The sequence below is a fragment of the Lactuca virosa genome, chromosome 2 (genome assembly GCF_052849685.1).
Source record: "Lactuca virosa cultivar CGN04683 chromosome 2, Lactuca_virosa_CGN04683_v6, whole genome shotgun sequence".
NCBI classification, from domain to species: Eukaryota; Viridiplantae; Streptophyta; class Magnoliopsida; order Asterales; family Asteraceae; genus Lactuca; species Lactuca virosa.
In genome coordinates, this window is record NC_136427.1 from 187,901,375 (window position 1) to 187,916,774 (window position 15,400).

At 34.2% G+C, this 15,400-nt stretch overlaps 1 protein-coding gene, 1 long non-coding RNA gene and 1 pseudogene across 3 annotated transcripts; 1 reads left to right on the forward strand and 2 right to left on the reverse strand.

Annotated features, from left to right (window-relative positions):
* The first annotated feature begins 5,140 nt into the window (after positions 1-5,140).
* Positions 5,141-5,863, forward strand: LOC145156672 (nuclear transcription factor Y subunit B-1 pseudogene; annotated as a pseudogene).
* A 2,690-nt stretch (positions 5,864-8,553) lies between these two features.
* CPR5 (protein) lies at positions 8,554-11,506 on the reverse strand. The gene is made up of 5 exons (XM_079078914.1): positions 11,078-11,506; positions 10,522-10,578; positions 10,177-10,212; positions 9,416-10,084; positions 8,554-9,260 (listed from the first exon to the last, which is right to left on the reverse strand). Exons 1-5 carry the CDS (start codon positions 11,504-11,506, stop codon positions 8,721-8,723), a joined length of 1,731 nt encoding a protein of 576 aa, XP_078935040.1. The 3' UTR covers positions 8,554-8,720.
* Positions 11,507-13,474: 1,968 nt separating this feature from the next.
* On the reverse strand, positions 13,475-15,170 carry LOC145156673 (uncharacterized). 2 transcript variants are annotated; one of them, XR_013736851.1, is made up of 4 exons: positions 15,062-15,170; positions 14,855-14,940; positions 14,087-14,122; positions 13,475-13,897 (listed from the first exon to the last, which is right to left on the reverse strand). It is a non-coding gene; the product is annotated as an uncharacterized LOC145156673 (long non-coding RNA). The 2 variants fall into 2 exon arrangements; XR_013736850.1 differs by lacking the exon at positions 15,062-15,170 and having other exon boundaries at positions 14,855-15,055.
* Positions 15,171-15,400: the final 230 nt, after the last annotated feature.

The window sequence follows — 15,400 nt, forward strand, 5'->3', positions numbered from 1 at the left end:
AGCACACGTCTAGTTTCTTCCATCTGACGATCCAACATCGTCTGAATCATCAATTGCACACCAGTCATCGTTACCGGCTCAGGTGCAGCAGCTACAACAGGTATTTGATCGATTACAGGTGGCCGATTCCTGTTTTCGTTTGCGTTTCCAGGGCCACTTCTCGTTCTTGCCATCGTTGATCTATACACCGAACAAGGTGAATTTAGATCCCCCTTCACGATAGATAATTATCCAAATCACTCCGAAACGTTTATATGCTAGTTCTAATACCGTAGTCACACGCTTAGAATCCTAAACACATAAGGTTTCCAGATCCGGTCGGCAACAAACCATAGATCCGAACAAATAATATCATATATGGCAAACATATAACATTTAGCACATAAAAACATTTTAGGCAATTTTCCTAAAATAACTAGTGCTCGCATCTCAAAATCATCGCTTAGCATTCTAAGTTTAAGTCTAGAAATCCTACAAATTCCTAGTTCGCTTAAACTAATGCTCTGATACCAACTGTGACATCCCCAAAATCACGGCCAGAAAAGACTGGTTTCATTTATGCTTTTAAATAAAATCAGAGTAATCCTTTGATTAAAAGAGTTGCGGAATTTGTTCCCAAAACAAAATATGATAAGAATTTATCAAAGCATTTCATAAAGAAATGTATTTTTCATTATATAACAAAATCTCGGGATGTCATGTTCCGATACAGACCAAAAGCATAAACAATACAAAATAGACCTTGCAACAATTACATATAACAACAGGTCTATGATCCAAAAATATCTTGACAATGTCATCCAACTTATGCCCTTGCGCCACTACCTGTAATACAAAGAAACTGAGTGGGTCAGGCTTGGGAGCCTGGTGAGCATATAGGGTTTTCGACCCACAATAAATAATTATATTTAATTTCACCAACCAACAATAATCCGATTACCCATTCCCGTTATCCTCACTTTATGTCCCTAAAACAACAACTATTACAAGGGACCTAATCTAGGATTTTCATCGGGATGGACATTACTGCAAAGGGGCTTCCTTAGCAATAAATGTCCTAAAGGCAACCATGAGGGGGATAGAGTACACCGGTGAACACATCGTTCACAACACCTACAGGTTATGAACCTGCTAGTGTTCCACTGGACTGTCTGGAATGAGTCCGTGGTCGTCATCCATACTCCGCTAGATGACTAGATCAACAACAACATCGAGGCCTCTCATCATTTTATTTCATCACACACCAACTGTCTACCCATGTTCTACCCAACATATTAGTAGATAAAATATATACATTTATATACAGCTTAAAACCTGTACAAAACATTCATTCAACAACTAGTTTAAATAAGCAAATAATATATAAACACGTAGCACGTATTTTATAAAGAATATTTCATATCTATGTGTTAGAAGAAAACGAATATACACTCACTTGATAAGACAATGATCGGACATCACCTCGTCTCTTAAAATAAACTTTCCCGATAAAACCGGGATGTTTTCCTTGAAAACCGGGCTTCTCGATGGCAAAGTTTCGGCTCGGAAACTTTACTTCTCGGGATCTTCGGGGCTTCGGAACTTGCTTCGGGGCTCGGGAATGATACCGGGGCTTCGGGATAATTCTGGCACGAAAAACGAGGTGAAAATGAGAGAGAAATGAAGAATGGAGCAAAAGATCTCGGCTGCCCTCGCATGCCTTTTATAGAGGCTGAAGCCTCGCATTACGCTGGGCGTAATGCTTCGGTACGCGGGGCGTACTCCGGATTCGTCATCGCTTATGTCATCGGAGCACTTGAGTGCGAGGCGGGTCACGCTTCGGTGTACGCTGGGCGTAGTTCGGATCGGATCAGCAACTCCTTCGGATAAGCTTTGGTATGCGTGCCACGATCTTCAAAAATTCATTTGTTTCGCATACGAGCTCCGTTTTCGACGTTCTTTATATCCACGCGTAGGTGAGACTACGCTCTACAACTTTCGTTTAGACTCCATCGGCTAATTTTGACTTTATTTTTATTATATTATTTTTAGTAGGCCGGGACAGGAAAAATTCCGTTATAAAATCATAACTTCTTCATCCGACGTCCGTTTTTGTCTGTCTTTTCACCGTTGCACTACTAATGACGAGATCTTCGATTCTCGTTTAGATTGTTTCGGCTAGAAATCACTCGATCTCATATTCGAACTTCGGGCTGCATACTGCTAAGTCGAAACTTAGAAAAATCATAACTTCCTCATACGAAGTCAGATTTAGACGTTCTTTTTATGCACGCTCTCGGTTTAACGTATTCTACGACTTTCGTTCAGATCACTAAGGCTAGATATCGCTCTATCTTAAATTCATATTTTACGTCATTCAGCGTCGTGCCGGTTCTGTCGCGAAACTTCGACAGGTCATAACTTCTTCGTTATAACTCGGATTTCGACATTCTTTATATATTCCGAAACCTCGTTTCAACTACTACAACATTATCCATAGATATCAGCTTTATCTAATATTTTATTTTAACGCTTATTTTTATTCTTAATTAAATTAAGACACACAATTAAGCACAAAACACATAATACTCAAATAACACATTCTTATTATTTCAAAATGAGTTACAAAGGTTAACCTAGACTATTACAACAACATTAATGCTTAGCCCAGAAACACGGGCGTTACATAAATTCTTTCTAATATTAGGAACATGGATAACATTCTTAAGAATAAGAGTTTTTCCTAAACTAAAACATAAAGAAACACAACCACGACCCACAATATGTGCTTTATTATGCTCTCCCACGTACAACATCGATCCAACATTAACTACTTCATAATCCTTGAACCAAGAGCGATCTTTACATACATGACTCGTCGCCCCCGAGTCTATCTACCATGCATGATCATCATCCTGAACATAGAATGATTCAGGAATTAGTATTACATGATATATAACAGCAATAGTTGTAATTTCAAAAATAAAATTCTGACCTTGTGGTTTTGGACCTTGATCATTAGATCCTTGTCCAGAAGTGCTTGCACCATTTTTGTTCTTTTTCAAACGACAATCTCGCTTCATGTGACCGGGTTTTTTGTAATTCCAACACACAAGTTTTTCTTTCTTGTTTGAATCCTTATGATGGTCATCTTTCTTCTTCATTTTTCCTTTGTTATTTTTATAGATGTTTGTCATCTTCCACCGTGTTCACTGAAGATCCAGGAACTTCCTTTTCTTTTCGCTTGCCACTTTCTTAATCCCGAAGACCCTCTTCAATTCTCAAGTGACTGCCAAGTTGTACTAGAGACAACTCTTCTTTTTGGTGTTTCAGTGTGTGTTTAAAGTCTTTCCAGGACAGGGGCAATTTGTCTATAACACTTGAGACAGAAATGGATTCATCCATTTGCATTTTGTGTTATTCAAATTGTCCCGAAATCCTCATGAGTTCATTGTACCGTTCCATGACAAGCCTTGAATCCACCATCTTGTAATTATTAAAATTACTAACAAGGAATTTCTTACTTGAGGCATCCTCTGCCATGTATTCAGATTCAAGGGCATCCCATAGATCTTTTGTAGATTCTTGATTTTGATAAATGTCAAAGAGAGAGTCAGACATACCATTTAGAATGTGCCCACGACAAATATATTCATCATTTTCCCATTTGCATATTCTTCTGGTATGGTCAAAGGTTTCATCCTCCATTGGTTCTGGTGCAGGAGTGCTCAAAACGTGAACAACTTTCAGGGTAGTAAGAAGGATATGCATCTTCTGTTGCCAGTGACGAGAATCGGTGCCTTCAAACTTGTCCAACTTCCCGAATTTGAAAGTCATGTCTTTAACAAATTCTGCCATTGATATTCTTCACAAAACCACAGATTTTGAATGTTAGATTTCAGGTCTGGAGAATATCAATTAACTTAGATAATTTCTGGGATCGTGATTGCAATCATTTTCCAAAATCTGTGATTTCGACCCTTATGCGTGGGGTATCACGAAATCTGATTTGGGATAATCCAAGAGATGCAATTTGGAAATCAAACAGCTACTTCCAAATTCAAAACATAGAAAATATACCTTGTTGTTTTGTATTCTTTAGAGATAGAGAAATTATAATGTAATTTCGAGTGTATGAATGTTCCAACCCTTTTTTCTGAAACCAGAGAAGAATTCTTATACTTGAGGGAAAAGTGGTTAAAATCGGTTAAACCAAAAATGGCGTCAAAACTTGGTAGTTATTAGACACAACCGATGCCTACATCATTATGATGTCATCAGTAGGTTTTTGGCGGAAAATTGCATGACTGGAGTCACACCCGAAGCAAAATCCGTTTAGGTTTCGAGGCTCTGCCCCTTAGACCCCACAAGGGGCGCTGCCCCTAGACCCCGTCAAGGGGTTGCAGCCCCTTTGAACCCTGCACTCAGGGGTGCTGCCCCCGGACCCTGTATTCCCGAGTTCACATTTGTCACACCGAGTGTGCACCCCACACCTCCAAACTCGGTTAGTAAATGACACTCAGCCTATCTCATTATTAACAAAAATTACACCAAAATATGTTAATAACACTAAAATCACCAACATTTGCATAAGAATAAATTTAGTTGATTTAAATATAGGTAACTATAAACCAACACCTTGTAGTTTTAATGGGACAAAAGGGAGCACCATATATACCGAAAACAAAATTTGGTTTAAGCAATGTCTTACTGGTGGTATAATAAAGCCAAATTTTTCATAAACTATCTTTTACTAAATAAAAAATATAATTATATATTCTATCATATGAAAGACTCTGCAGGCTGCAAACCGGTTTCACATGTTATTAATAAACTAAATTATTCATTAAAAAATATAGATTTGTAAACCATCGTTTTATTATTATTATTTCTAATCATTTTACTCCTAATTCAACCAATCACAATATTTGTTAATATAATAAAGAGTACTAAGAAGATACCAGGTTTGGTTTTAGACAATATTTCCGATGACTATTTCGACCTCGAAATACGAATATAATGATCAAAGTCGTTTACCCGACATTTATTAACTTTATTGTAAACTTATTTTATATTTTATGTCCAAATCAAACCGCCTTTGCACTCTTTTTAAATGTTCATTATTCTCAACTCTTGACACTATAAACATGTCATAATCCCGCACCCCTTAAGACTCCACAACAACTTCATGACAGGAAAAAGAACCCAAATCAGCCCGTCCGGTAGCCCATCATCTAGCAACGTCTCTGACGGATCCTCTAAAGACCAAGAACGGCTTCTCCCGATTGCCAACGTCGGTCGTATCATGAAAAAATCACTCCCGGCTAATGCCAAAATATCTAAAGAAGCCAAAGAGACGGTGCAAGAGTGTGTGTCGGAGTTCATCAGTTTCATAACCGGAGAAGCCTCAGACAAATGTCAGAGAGAGAAGCGAAAAACAATCAACGGTGATGATTTGTTGTGGGCCATGACAACCCTTGGGTTCGAAAACTACGTTGGTGGTTTGAAGAGTTATCTCAACAAGTACACGAGAACATCTGAGCCACCGACTGATACTGATATTGGTACTGGTACCAGTCATGATCAGGTGTCGAATTCGACACCAACAAGACTGATCTCTCAAGGCTTTGACGATCCGCATCATGGACACATAGTTGGGTATGGTGCCGAGTTGGTTAACATGGTCAAGCTCCATGATGCCAAGATGGTTGTGTCAGCCCATGGTCAAGGATTTGAGTGGTAGTTACATACATAAATTAAGCTTATAGTGAACGGCTTTTTTAATATTTATATTCATAGCTTTTCTTGCAAAATAATCATTATATTTGTTAAGAAGAGCTAGGTTTAATCACTCAATTTTAATTCTTGTTCTCTTAGTGTAAAATTGGGTATTTTATATATCATTATTTGTTGAAGTGGTTGCATTGGCCAAAATTATTGATGACAACAAATTTGAAACAATTCTATTAAATAATAACCAAATTTTATTTTTCTTCTAGTGTTGTGATCAAAATTCAAAACAATGAATCATTAAGTAGACAATATTGGGATTTTTCTTCCGGAATCCCGATGCTAGATCTTGTCATCCTACACAGTTTCTTAGACTTCAGTTCATATTTGTAAATTTCCACTGAGAATATCTTGATGAGTATCCACCATTAAAAGCTGTCCGTGAGCTTGCCCTTCTGCTGCAAGTAACCCTTAAAGAGCTTCATCGATCGTTCATATTAATTTGTGAATCAGGAGATAGGTAAAGCTTGTCTAAATCCACTGATCGACAGACATTCAAAAAGCAACTTGTGAGGTCGTGATCCGAGTGTTAATGGTATGTATTCCATATCCAGATGATTGATGACGAGTGTCATCGATGATGATGAGGTAGAACTTAGAAGAGCAGCAGCTGCATGGGTATCGCATTTTCTTCTAAAGATGGTCATAAGATAAATACATTTAGAAAATTTTCATATTCAACAACACACTGTTTTAAAAATAATAATAATAATAATAAATAAGAATCAAAGTTGAACAGCTTAACATCTTTTAAATGTTTGAGATATCCAAAATAAAATAACTATGAAACGTAATTACTAGTTAATAGCAAAAATCCTATTATTAAACGACAAATCAGAAAAACATAAAATCATATAATTAGTATTATTTTAGACATTCTTTTAAAATCTTATATATTAAATTTGTGGCTATTTAAATTATCTCATTATTTGAAATCGTCTGATTATGCTCTCTTTAGGTTTTAGCTGTGAAATAATTAATATTTTCCCATAAATTTTACATTGTATTCCACCATGATCGATATGTACAATAATACATCATTACATGGGCTACGTATAAGATGGGCTAATGTCATACTAAAAATGCTAACATACAAAATACAATATACGTCTAAGGGAGAACGGAGTCGTGCAGTGAGTGCAAAGGGAGAACGGAGTCGCGCGGTGGGTTAATGGTGGGTTAGGGCGGTACCGGTGGTTGTGATACCTTGACCGGCGAGTGTAACGGGTTCAAGGAGTTATTTGGCTGTCAGCGGGTTGGTAGACCCTGTGAATTTGTGTTCAATGTATGCATGTGAAAGAAATATATTAACATGCCCTTTTTTGTTGTCATGCATCTCGTGAACAAGACAAAATCTACCTTTTTATTTTGTTTATTTTTAATATTTTTGTATATATTTATCAAGATATCCCAGTTATTCGGTATAAATTTCTCTAAAAACTTTCCACTTCAATTACTTTTAATGGATTTCTGAGGCAAAGCTAAAAAGACAGGTTATAACCAAATATATAAATCCAGGTAAGGCGGTTCAAATCACTATATTTCATTTTCTTCTCTAGGATTTCAAAACCAAACTATCAAAAATACCAAAATTATCCATAACATATTTCCCGATGCAACAATCTTACAATGCATTAACTCTAGTGTGGTTTTTAATATATATATATATATATATATATATATATATATATATATATATATATATATATATATATATATATATATATATATATATTTGTTTTAAATTACCAAAAGTTTATTTTCAAAGAAAAAATGTTATGTTTTAATTTATTTTATATTTTCTAATTCAATTAAATAAAAAATAATTATGTGACAAGTGGGTTGAGAAAAATAGAGTTTCTGTATGTTGTATGCTAGGAAATATGAAAGAGAGGATGGAAGAAAAAGCTAACGTGACAGTGATTTGAATGAGTTGGGAAGGAAGGACCGAAAAACTCCCTCCTTCCTAACATTAGCAATAAGATGCATATACGAGTTTATGTTATTCTTGCATTCACAAATATCTAATATAAGGTTTTTTTTATAGATTTAAATAATGAGAGGTTTTAGTCGGACAAAAAAATTAATACATAAGTTTTCTGTATGAATCAAAATAATAAGATTAGCAATAAGATGCATATGCGAGTTTATGTCAAGAAAAATCTAATATAAGGTTTTTTTCGTATAGATTTAAATGAGAGGCTTTAGCCCGACAAAAAAATTAATACATACGTTTTTTGTATGAATCAAAATAATAAGATTAACAATAAGATTCATATGCGAGATTATGTTATTCTTGCATTTTATATATATATATATATATATATATATATATATATATATATATATATATGGTTTTTTCGTATAAATTTAAATAATGAGAGGTTTTAGCCAGACAAAAAAATTAATATATAAGTTTTTTGTATGAATCAAAATAATAAACGTTTTAAACGATTAAGACTTGATACATGACTCATGAGGTGTCTAATTTGACACCAGGAGTTGATTAGCATGGTCAAGCTCCATTATGAAAAGACAGTTGTGGCAGCCCATGAAGGATTTGAGTGGTAGATTGTTGGGATACACAACACAATATTAAGCTTTTAGTGAATGATTTTTCTAAATATTAATACTTTTTTTTTTTTTGGCAAAGCAATCAATACATGTCATATCTTGTCTGTTTTTTCTCGATTACAATTATATATATGAATGATGTTTAAAAAGTCTTGGAAGAAACTATTGACACTTAAAAGAAAAAAAAGGTAAATTTGTAAAATGATTACATCTTGTAAAAGATTAAACATAGTATTACTAGATTTAATAACTCACACTTCGTGAATCCAAACCACATTTACATCAATTTCTCAACCAAAATTCAAAAAACCGATCACAAAACATAAATAGAACAAGTACCCATTCTCCTTTACATACTTCTCCAATTTTTACAAACATCATTCATCTGGACCCACAACCCGACCCATCACAATCAACCCAAAATGTCGAAACCATTCAACGGGCCCCGCAAAAGGAATCATCCCACAAGCCAAAGGCAAATAAACCAACACCACGGCATAAAACACCAATCGCCTAAACCAGTATGGACATAACTTACTGCTAATCGACCCATCAGTCACAGTAACAGCAACAGGCCCATGAAGAATACGAAACAACATGGAAGTACAAACATTTGAGAAAAAATGCACCAAACAAAGAACCTCCCAATAAATCAACCACCGGTACCCACTGCCACCCAATGTGTCGATGCAAAATTTTCCGGCGACACCACACACACCACCGAGTAAGAGAAGGATAAAAGTAATCGGCATTGTTTGATTTGTGGAACCGGATCTTCGAAGGAGTACATATGTGATTGCAACAATCATTAAAAGCCCAAATAGCCAACGGACTATAACTTGAACTTGACACCTTAGGGTTTGGAATCCCGAACTAAATGTCGCCATTGACTTTGGAATCCACCATGAATTCGAACCCTAAAAACCATAAAAATCATTTAGGTTGTGCTTGGCGCGCATAACTTATTTTTTGAGTTTATGCTAGTTTTAACGAGCTACCAGCTAGCTTTTCAGCTATCAGGTAGTCTTCCAAACACGGCTTTAATGTGAATATATGAATTTATGATTGTTACCTTGATGGGAGTGCATGTTTCTGTGGCTTCAATGAGTTTTTCATAGGAATGAATGTAGGTTCCATAAGCAAGACCAGCAAGCATAATGAGCAAACCAGCAACGAGACAATCGGCGCATTTTTTAAGGAGTTGTGTGTGTCTCGAATCTTCTAATTCGGTTTTGAATTTTTCGGTTCTAAAGTTGGCTTTTGAGATGCCCATTGATAACTTAAACCTTTCTAAGATATTTGAATCACAATTGACTGCGATTTGTGCTTCTTTAAGTTTCATCTTTTGCATAGTGAGACTGAGTTCAAATGCTTTGAGATCATTTGAACGAACTTGTTCTGATAAAGACCTTTCAAAGGTGCTAAGCATGTGATGTCGATTTGGAGTGTTTAAAGTCAACTGTTGACCGATTCTTGGATCATGAAGAACTGCAAGTTCATTGGAAACATGATCTCTATGTGTGTTTTCTTCGTATTCGGAAACAATGGTGGCTTGTTCTTGGCTTGTGGATGTGTTTTCTTTCATATCAAAATGAAAATCATAGGTTGAACTCCCTTCCACGTGTTGATATGATGTTTTACTGTTTTCTGATGTTTCATTGATTACTCTGAGTGTCATCAAGGTGCTCTGAAATGATCTTTCGAAGTTGCTTACAAAGTAATCAAATTTGTTGCCAAAAACCTATAAAATAACATTGTAAATCATAAATACAACAAGCATAATAAATAAATAAAAAACATGGATAATTATCTAAAGAGAAAGTGATATCTTACATGAGACAATGATTCTTTAACTGCCAAAGTGCATATCTGCAAGTAGATAGATATATCTGATCAGAATAAGATCCATACGTACATAAAACAAATAAATGTGATTTACAAAAAGATATATTAAGGTTGTTCATTTAGGAAAAAAGGGGTTATTTAGCAACGATTAATCCACAAATTAGTGATTACTGATTACATCTCTAAAACGTACCAACACCTTATATAATCCACAGCTAAAAAGCTCTCAGCAGGATGTTCAAGCCAAAACTGTCAACATGAGAGCACAAGATGCAATGCACTAAATGAAAATTCAAGTTAAAATTAGGGTTACAGAATATGTAAGATGACTACCTGGGAGAGATGATCTATAGACATCTTTTCTCCAGTTGCTTCTTTCTTTTCCAACACCTGATACATAATAAGGCGAATAACAACACATAAGAGAGTGAATACTAAATTAAATATAAAAAATAGCAAAAGATTGATGTTGATATGTTATAAATCGTTAATGTCGATGCACCATGAAAGGGCAAATTTGCATAACTATTTAAAGTTCCATCAAATTGCAAGAGTTTAGATAAACTATAATCTTGAAACATAACACCAAATCGCAGACTCCTTTACAACAAACAAACTACAATTTCTTGACATCATCTTGTTGGTTTGCACCAAGAAATTGACTTGCTATATGAGCTATTCAGAGCCACGACTCATCCGTCCAAGAAAGTTCATACACCAAGAAAGGAAAAGACACAAACTTTAGTGACATAGACGCTATTGTTTCTATGACTAGGTTTTCGATTTTGCTTTCCCCAATTGCTTACGGAAAGATTCGACATTGTGGTAAGAAGTATGATCAAATTCAAGATAAAAGTAACAATAAAACAAAAAGAAAGCCGGTAAGAACCTGAGCAACAAAAGCAGCGATCGACATTCCGAGAGGGAGAGCAAGCGCGTCAGCTTCGGTTCCTTCGTGTCTTTGCGAAACGGGGCTGCTAAGAACTCTAGGGTTTCTGCGGTTACTTGAGAGACGAATACCTTTCGATCTTGGATGAAATGAACTAGACGTAGAAGAAGAAGAAATGGAATTCAACGATTGTTGAGGTGGATCAGAAGAAGCGTCGGAGTGGGATTTTGGTACGTCCTTCCTTTTCTTTTTATTCTTCATCTTTTTCTTGATAACCGTGGCATGCGTTGCGGAGTTTGGTTCAGTGTGTCTCTCGACAGTAAGATTGGAGGCCCCAGAGTTGGGGTTCGCGGTAGAGGCTACGCCGGCCTCAATTGGCGGCGGTAGAGGCAGTGGCAGAGGCAGAGGCGGAGACGGTGGACTTTCCATCGGTCGTTCGCGGCTGTGGAAAAAAGGTGGAAACTTGAAATTTGTGTTACCAGAAAGCGCAAAAATATTGGCAAAAAAATATATTCTGTTTTTAAAATTAAGATTATATAATTAAAATGTATTATTAAATAAATTTGTGAAAAGATTTTGAAATTTGAAAAGTTAGCCTAACATCTCCAACACGATTTATACGAGAAAATTATATATTTGGTTATTTCTTTAATGATTTTTTAAGTTTTAGTTAAAAATTAATTAAATATAAAAAATAATTGAGAAAATGACTTAGGAGAGTACCTCTTATGTTTGTTCATATACTAGGTTATAACCCGTGGGAATCACGGTTAAAGAATTAAACAAATTTTCATAGTTAAAATCGTAATTATTAATCAATTGTTTTCAAAAAATTATTAACTAAGAGAGGTATGTGATTTTCATGTAATTTTATGTGAAATATTTGAAATCATTTTTCAAGATACATGGGATATTATTTATATGTGAATTAATGAAAAAATGATGTCATATAATGAAATATTAAATATAAAATTGATCATAAAATAAAACAACAACAATCAATGAAGCAAATGAAAATTGGTATAGGACAAATTACAAAATTAGGTTATTATAATAATGAAAGTAAAAAAGGGTTATAAATGTATATAGAACAAAACTTGAAGGTGTTACATACCTAAAAAACAGTAAATCGGATGGCGTGTGAGAAATGAATTGAGCGGAGATATGTTTTTGAAATGAATCGTCTTAGAACACCACAGATCACTTATGAAGACAAACAACGATAATGAAATAATAACAAATTACAGATCGAGTGGAGAGATGTTTTTGGAAGACAACGAATGTGGTATAAATGGGTGACCAAGTCGAAGGTGCCTTTGAATCGGAGAGCACGAACAACAGAGTCAAGAAGATGGATTGTGAATTATGCGTCAGTGATGTTATTTTTGGGTAATGTTAGCCTTTTTTAGACATTGAAACATTTTGAACTTTTAATTTTTGGTTTAGCCGATATATATTTTTTCATAGAAAACTATAATGTTGTGTTTATCATAATCTATTGTTAGGATCTGTGTTTGATATTTTTGCATAATTCTCTCGATTTTTGTTTAGGTGTTGGCTTTTAAAAAAAAATCATCTTTTGTGATCAAGCACATATTCTTCTATTGACAGGTAAACACAAATTGAAAATTTTATGAATCATTAAATAAGGAAGAAAATGATGGTGACAATGTGTTTAGTCAAGATAACAGTGATTCAAGTGAAAAATTAGTGCATTATATTCAAGTGGAAACATTTGTGAGGTAATTAAATCTTTGATATTTTGTAGGATAATTTTTCTATTGTCCAAATTCTAATAGTCTGTAATGTTACCTTTTGTGTAGATCTTTCCACATGTTGAACATATGGAACTAACTGAAGCTTTTGAAAAGCCTCATCCAATCACTCTTCGTACCAACACACTAAAGGTAATTGTTGTATAACTTCTTTATTTGTTATGTTTTATTTTTAATAGCATGGTTTTTATTATCATACTTCCTGGTTGTTGGGGATATTACCAACTTGGTTAATATAGATTGTAACCTTTAGAATTATAAAAAAATGAAATTGTTAATAACGTGTAACACTGTACTTTAAAAATAAATTATATAAACTTAAAAATGAAAATAGGAAGACCTAATATGAAAAACCGAAAACTGCATTGATATATAGTGTAAAATGTAAACATATGCATTGGAAAGCAACTCTTAACACAGTTAGACAAAGTATATTACGTAAATTTATATAATGGTCCCTGTGAACAAATTATTAAAAATGAATGGTCCATAAATAGTTAATTTAGGAAATGGTCAATGTAATAATAATAATAATAATAATAATAATAATAATAATAATAAGACCCTGGATATTAATAAAAAAAAAATCAGGAATGCATTATTAAAAAGTAGAAAGCTCTAATATGACAAATTCATACAACCCAAAATCAATATTTTTGCCCAAACGATGTCTTCACCTCCTAATCACAAACCAACAATTTCAAATGAAAATCCCAAATAATGTTGTGATTACAACTTGCCCCTGCAGACTACTCACATCCTAAAATATAGCAACCATAACTCTTCGGCTCATCCACAAATCCATGCATTCAACATTGTTTAATCTGTCCTAATCCTTATTATTAATCAATCTCTCATAACAATCCATGTGATACGAAATCAAAGTATCTCTTATACTACAGTACCTGCACGTAATACTAATGTAAAAGGACATACTACAATACCTAATTCTATATCTTTTATCATAATAATACCATATGATCGTATTAGGACAATATATGACCAAATAGGTAAAAATGTCCAAGTAGAAATTGCCCCATCCAACCTAGATAAAACCATAAAAAAAACAATTGCAATATTTAATAAAAAGCAAATAAACAATGAAATCCAAAAAAATCCAACTAAAAGTACAAAAGCGGGCGGTGGCGCTTAAATTAAGCATAACAGAAGTTCATATGTGGGCATATTTGGAATTTCAAACAAAGCAAAGTAAAGGAAAGGATTCAGAGGTTACCTCTTTCGATTTCTAGCTGCAGTTAGAGTGGGATAGCTGTATGAGTGAAAAAAAAAGGGTCAAATGGTTTTCTTCCATTTGATTATTGAAATAATAGCACATAAATAATTTTCATATCTATAATCATGCCAACAGTAATTTAAATTTTAAACAGCCTTTCTTGTACTACAGAATTATGCACAGTGAACTATTTCATACAAAAAAGATGAAATAGAAGTTTTATTAATGCTCCGAATTGAGTAGTTGTAGTTGGTTCCTAAAAAGCCACACACAAATTAGATAATGATTCAAACTAACTCAACAAAAACAAAACAAAGAATTTTCATGAAAACAGTAAGAAAACACATATCTTTTCACACTAACCCGCAAGGGGCTAAACTCGAAGCAGGGAAACGAACAAATAGAATCAAGCCTTTCATTCAAGCATTTTGGCAAACACTTGGCGGGCAATCATATGCAAGGATCAGATTGCTTCTCCAACAGTGAGGTTGCACAACAACTCCGCAAAGTTAAATCTCTATCATTGTTTTTCAAACTCGTTAATTTCAAACCATCAATCAAATACATGGACCAAAATCAAAAGAAGGTGAAAAACCAGGAAATAACTCTATCTTCAATCCAATCAACATAAATCGTATTAGGTCTAAGGTAAAAAGAATAACTAATGTAAACGACTATGAACTCAGTTATATAAATGACTATGAACTCAGTTAAATAGGTTTAGAAATTGAAAGATACAGACGAAATCGTAAAAGAATATGAACTCACCTTCTTTGAAAACCAAGAAATATTTGATTTTAAAGGATTGGTGTGTCCACAAATGCCCAAATGTACGAATTTGAAAATTTTTGTCTCTACGGAAAAAACCCCAGAAGGATCATTGCATTTTTTGATCATCATATTGAAGAAGAAGCCGCATATATATCAAGATTTTATGGTTAGAGAGATTGAGAAAAATTTTTGGAAACGAATTACCTTCTATATTATGTTAATAATCAACTCAGCAATCTCCCTCATCAATTGCTGATTTCTCGTTTGTATAGTTAGAAAGTCTATTCTTATCAGAACGTAAATTTAAATTATAATTGCTAATTTTCAGGGATGATTTACTAATATGATCAATTGAGCGGGAAAAAAAATTAAGAAAGCCTTAGAAAATGTCACGTGTGGGGTTTAGAAAAAAAAACATGTGGCACCTTAGAGAAGTTTTATTAGAAAGAGGGAGAGGGATTGGTAATTTTTTCTTTTTTTACACATAAAGTCAACTAACTTGTTTTACGTCTTCAATTTACACCAATATTACCGGCTAACGCA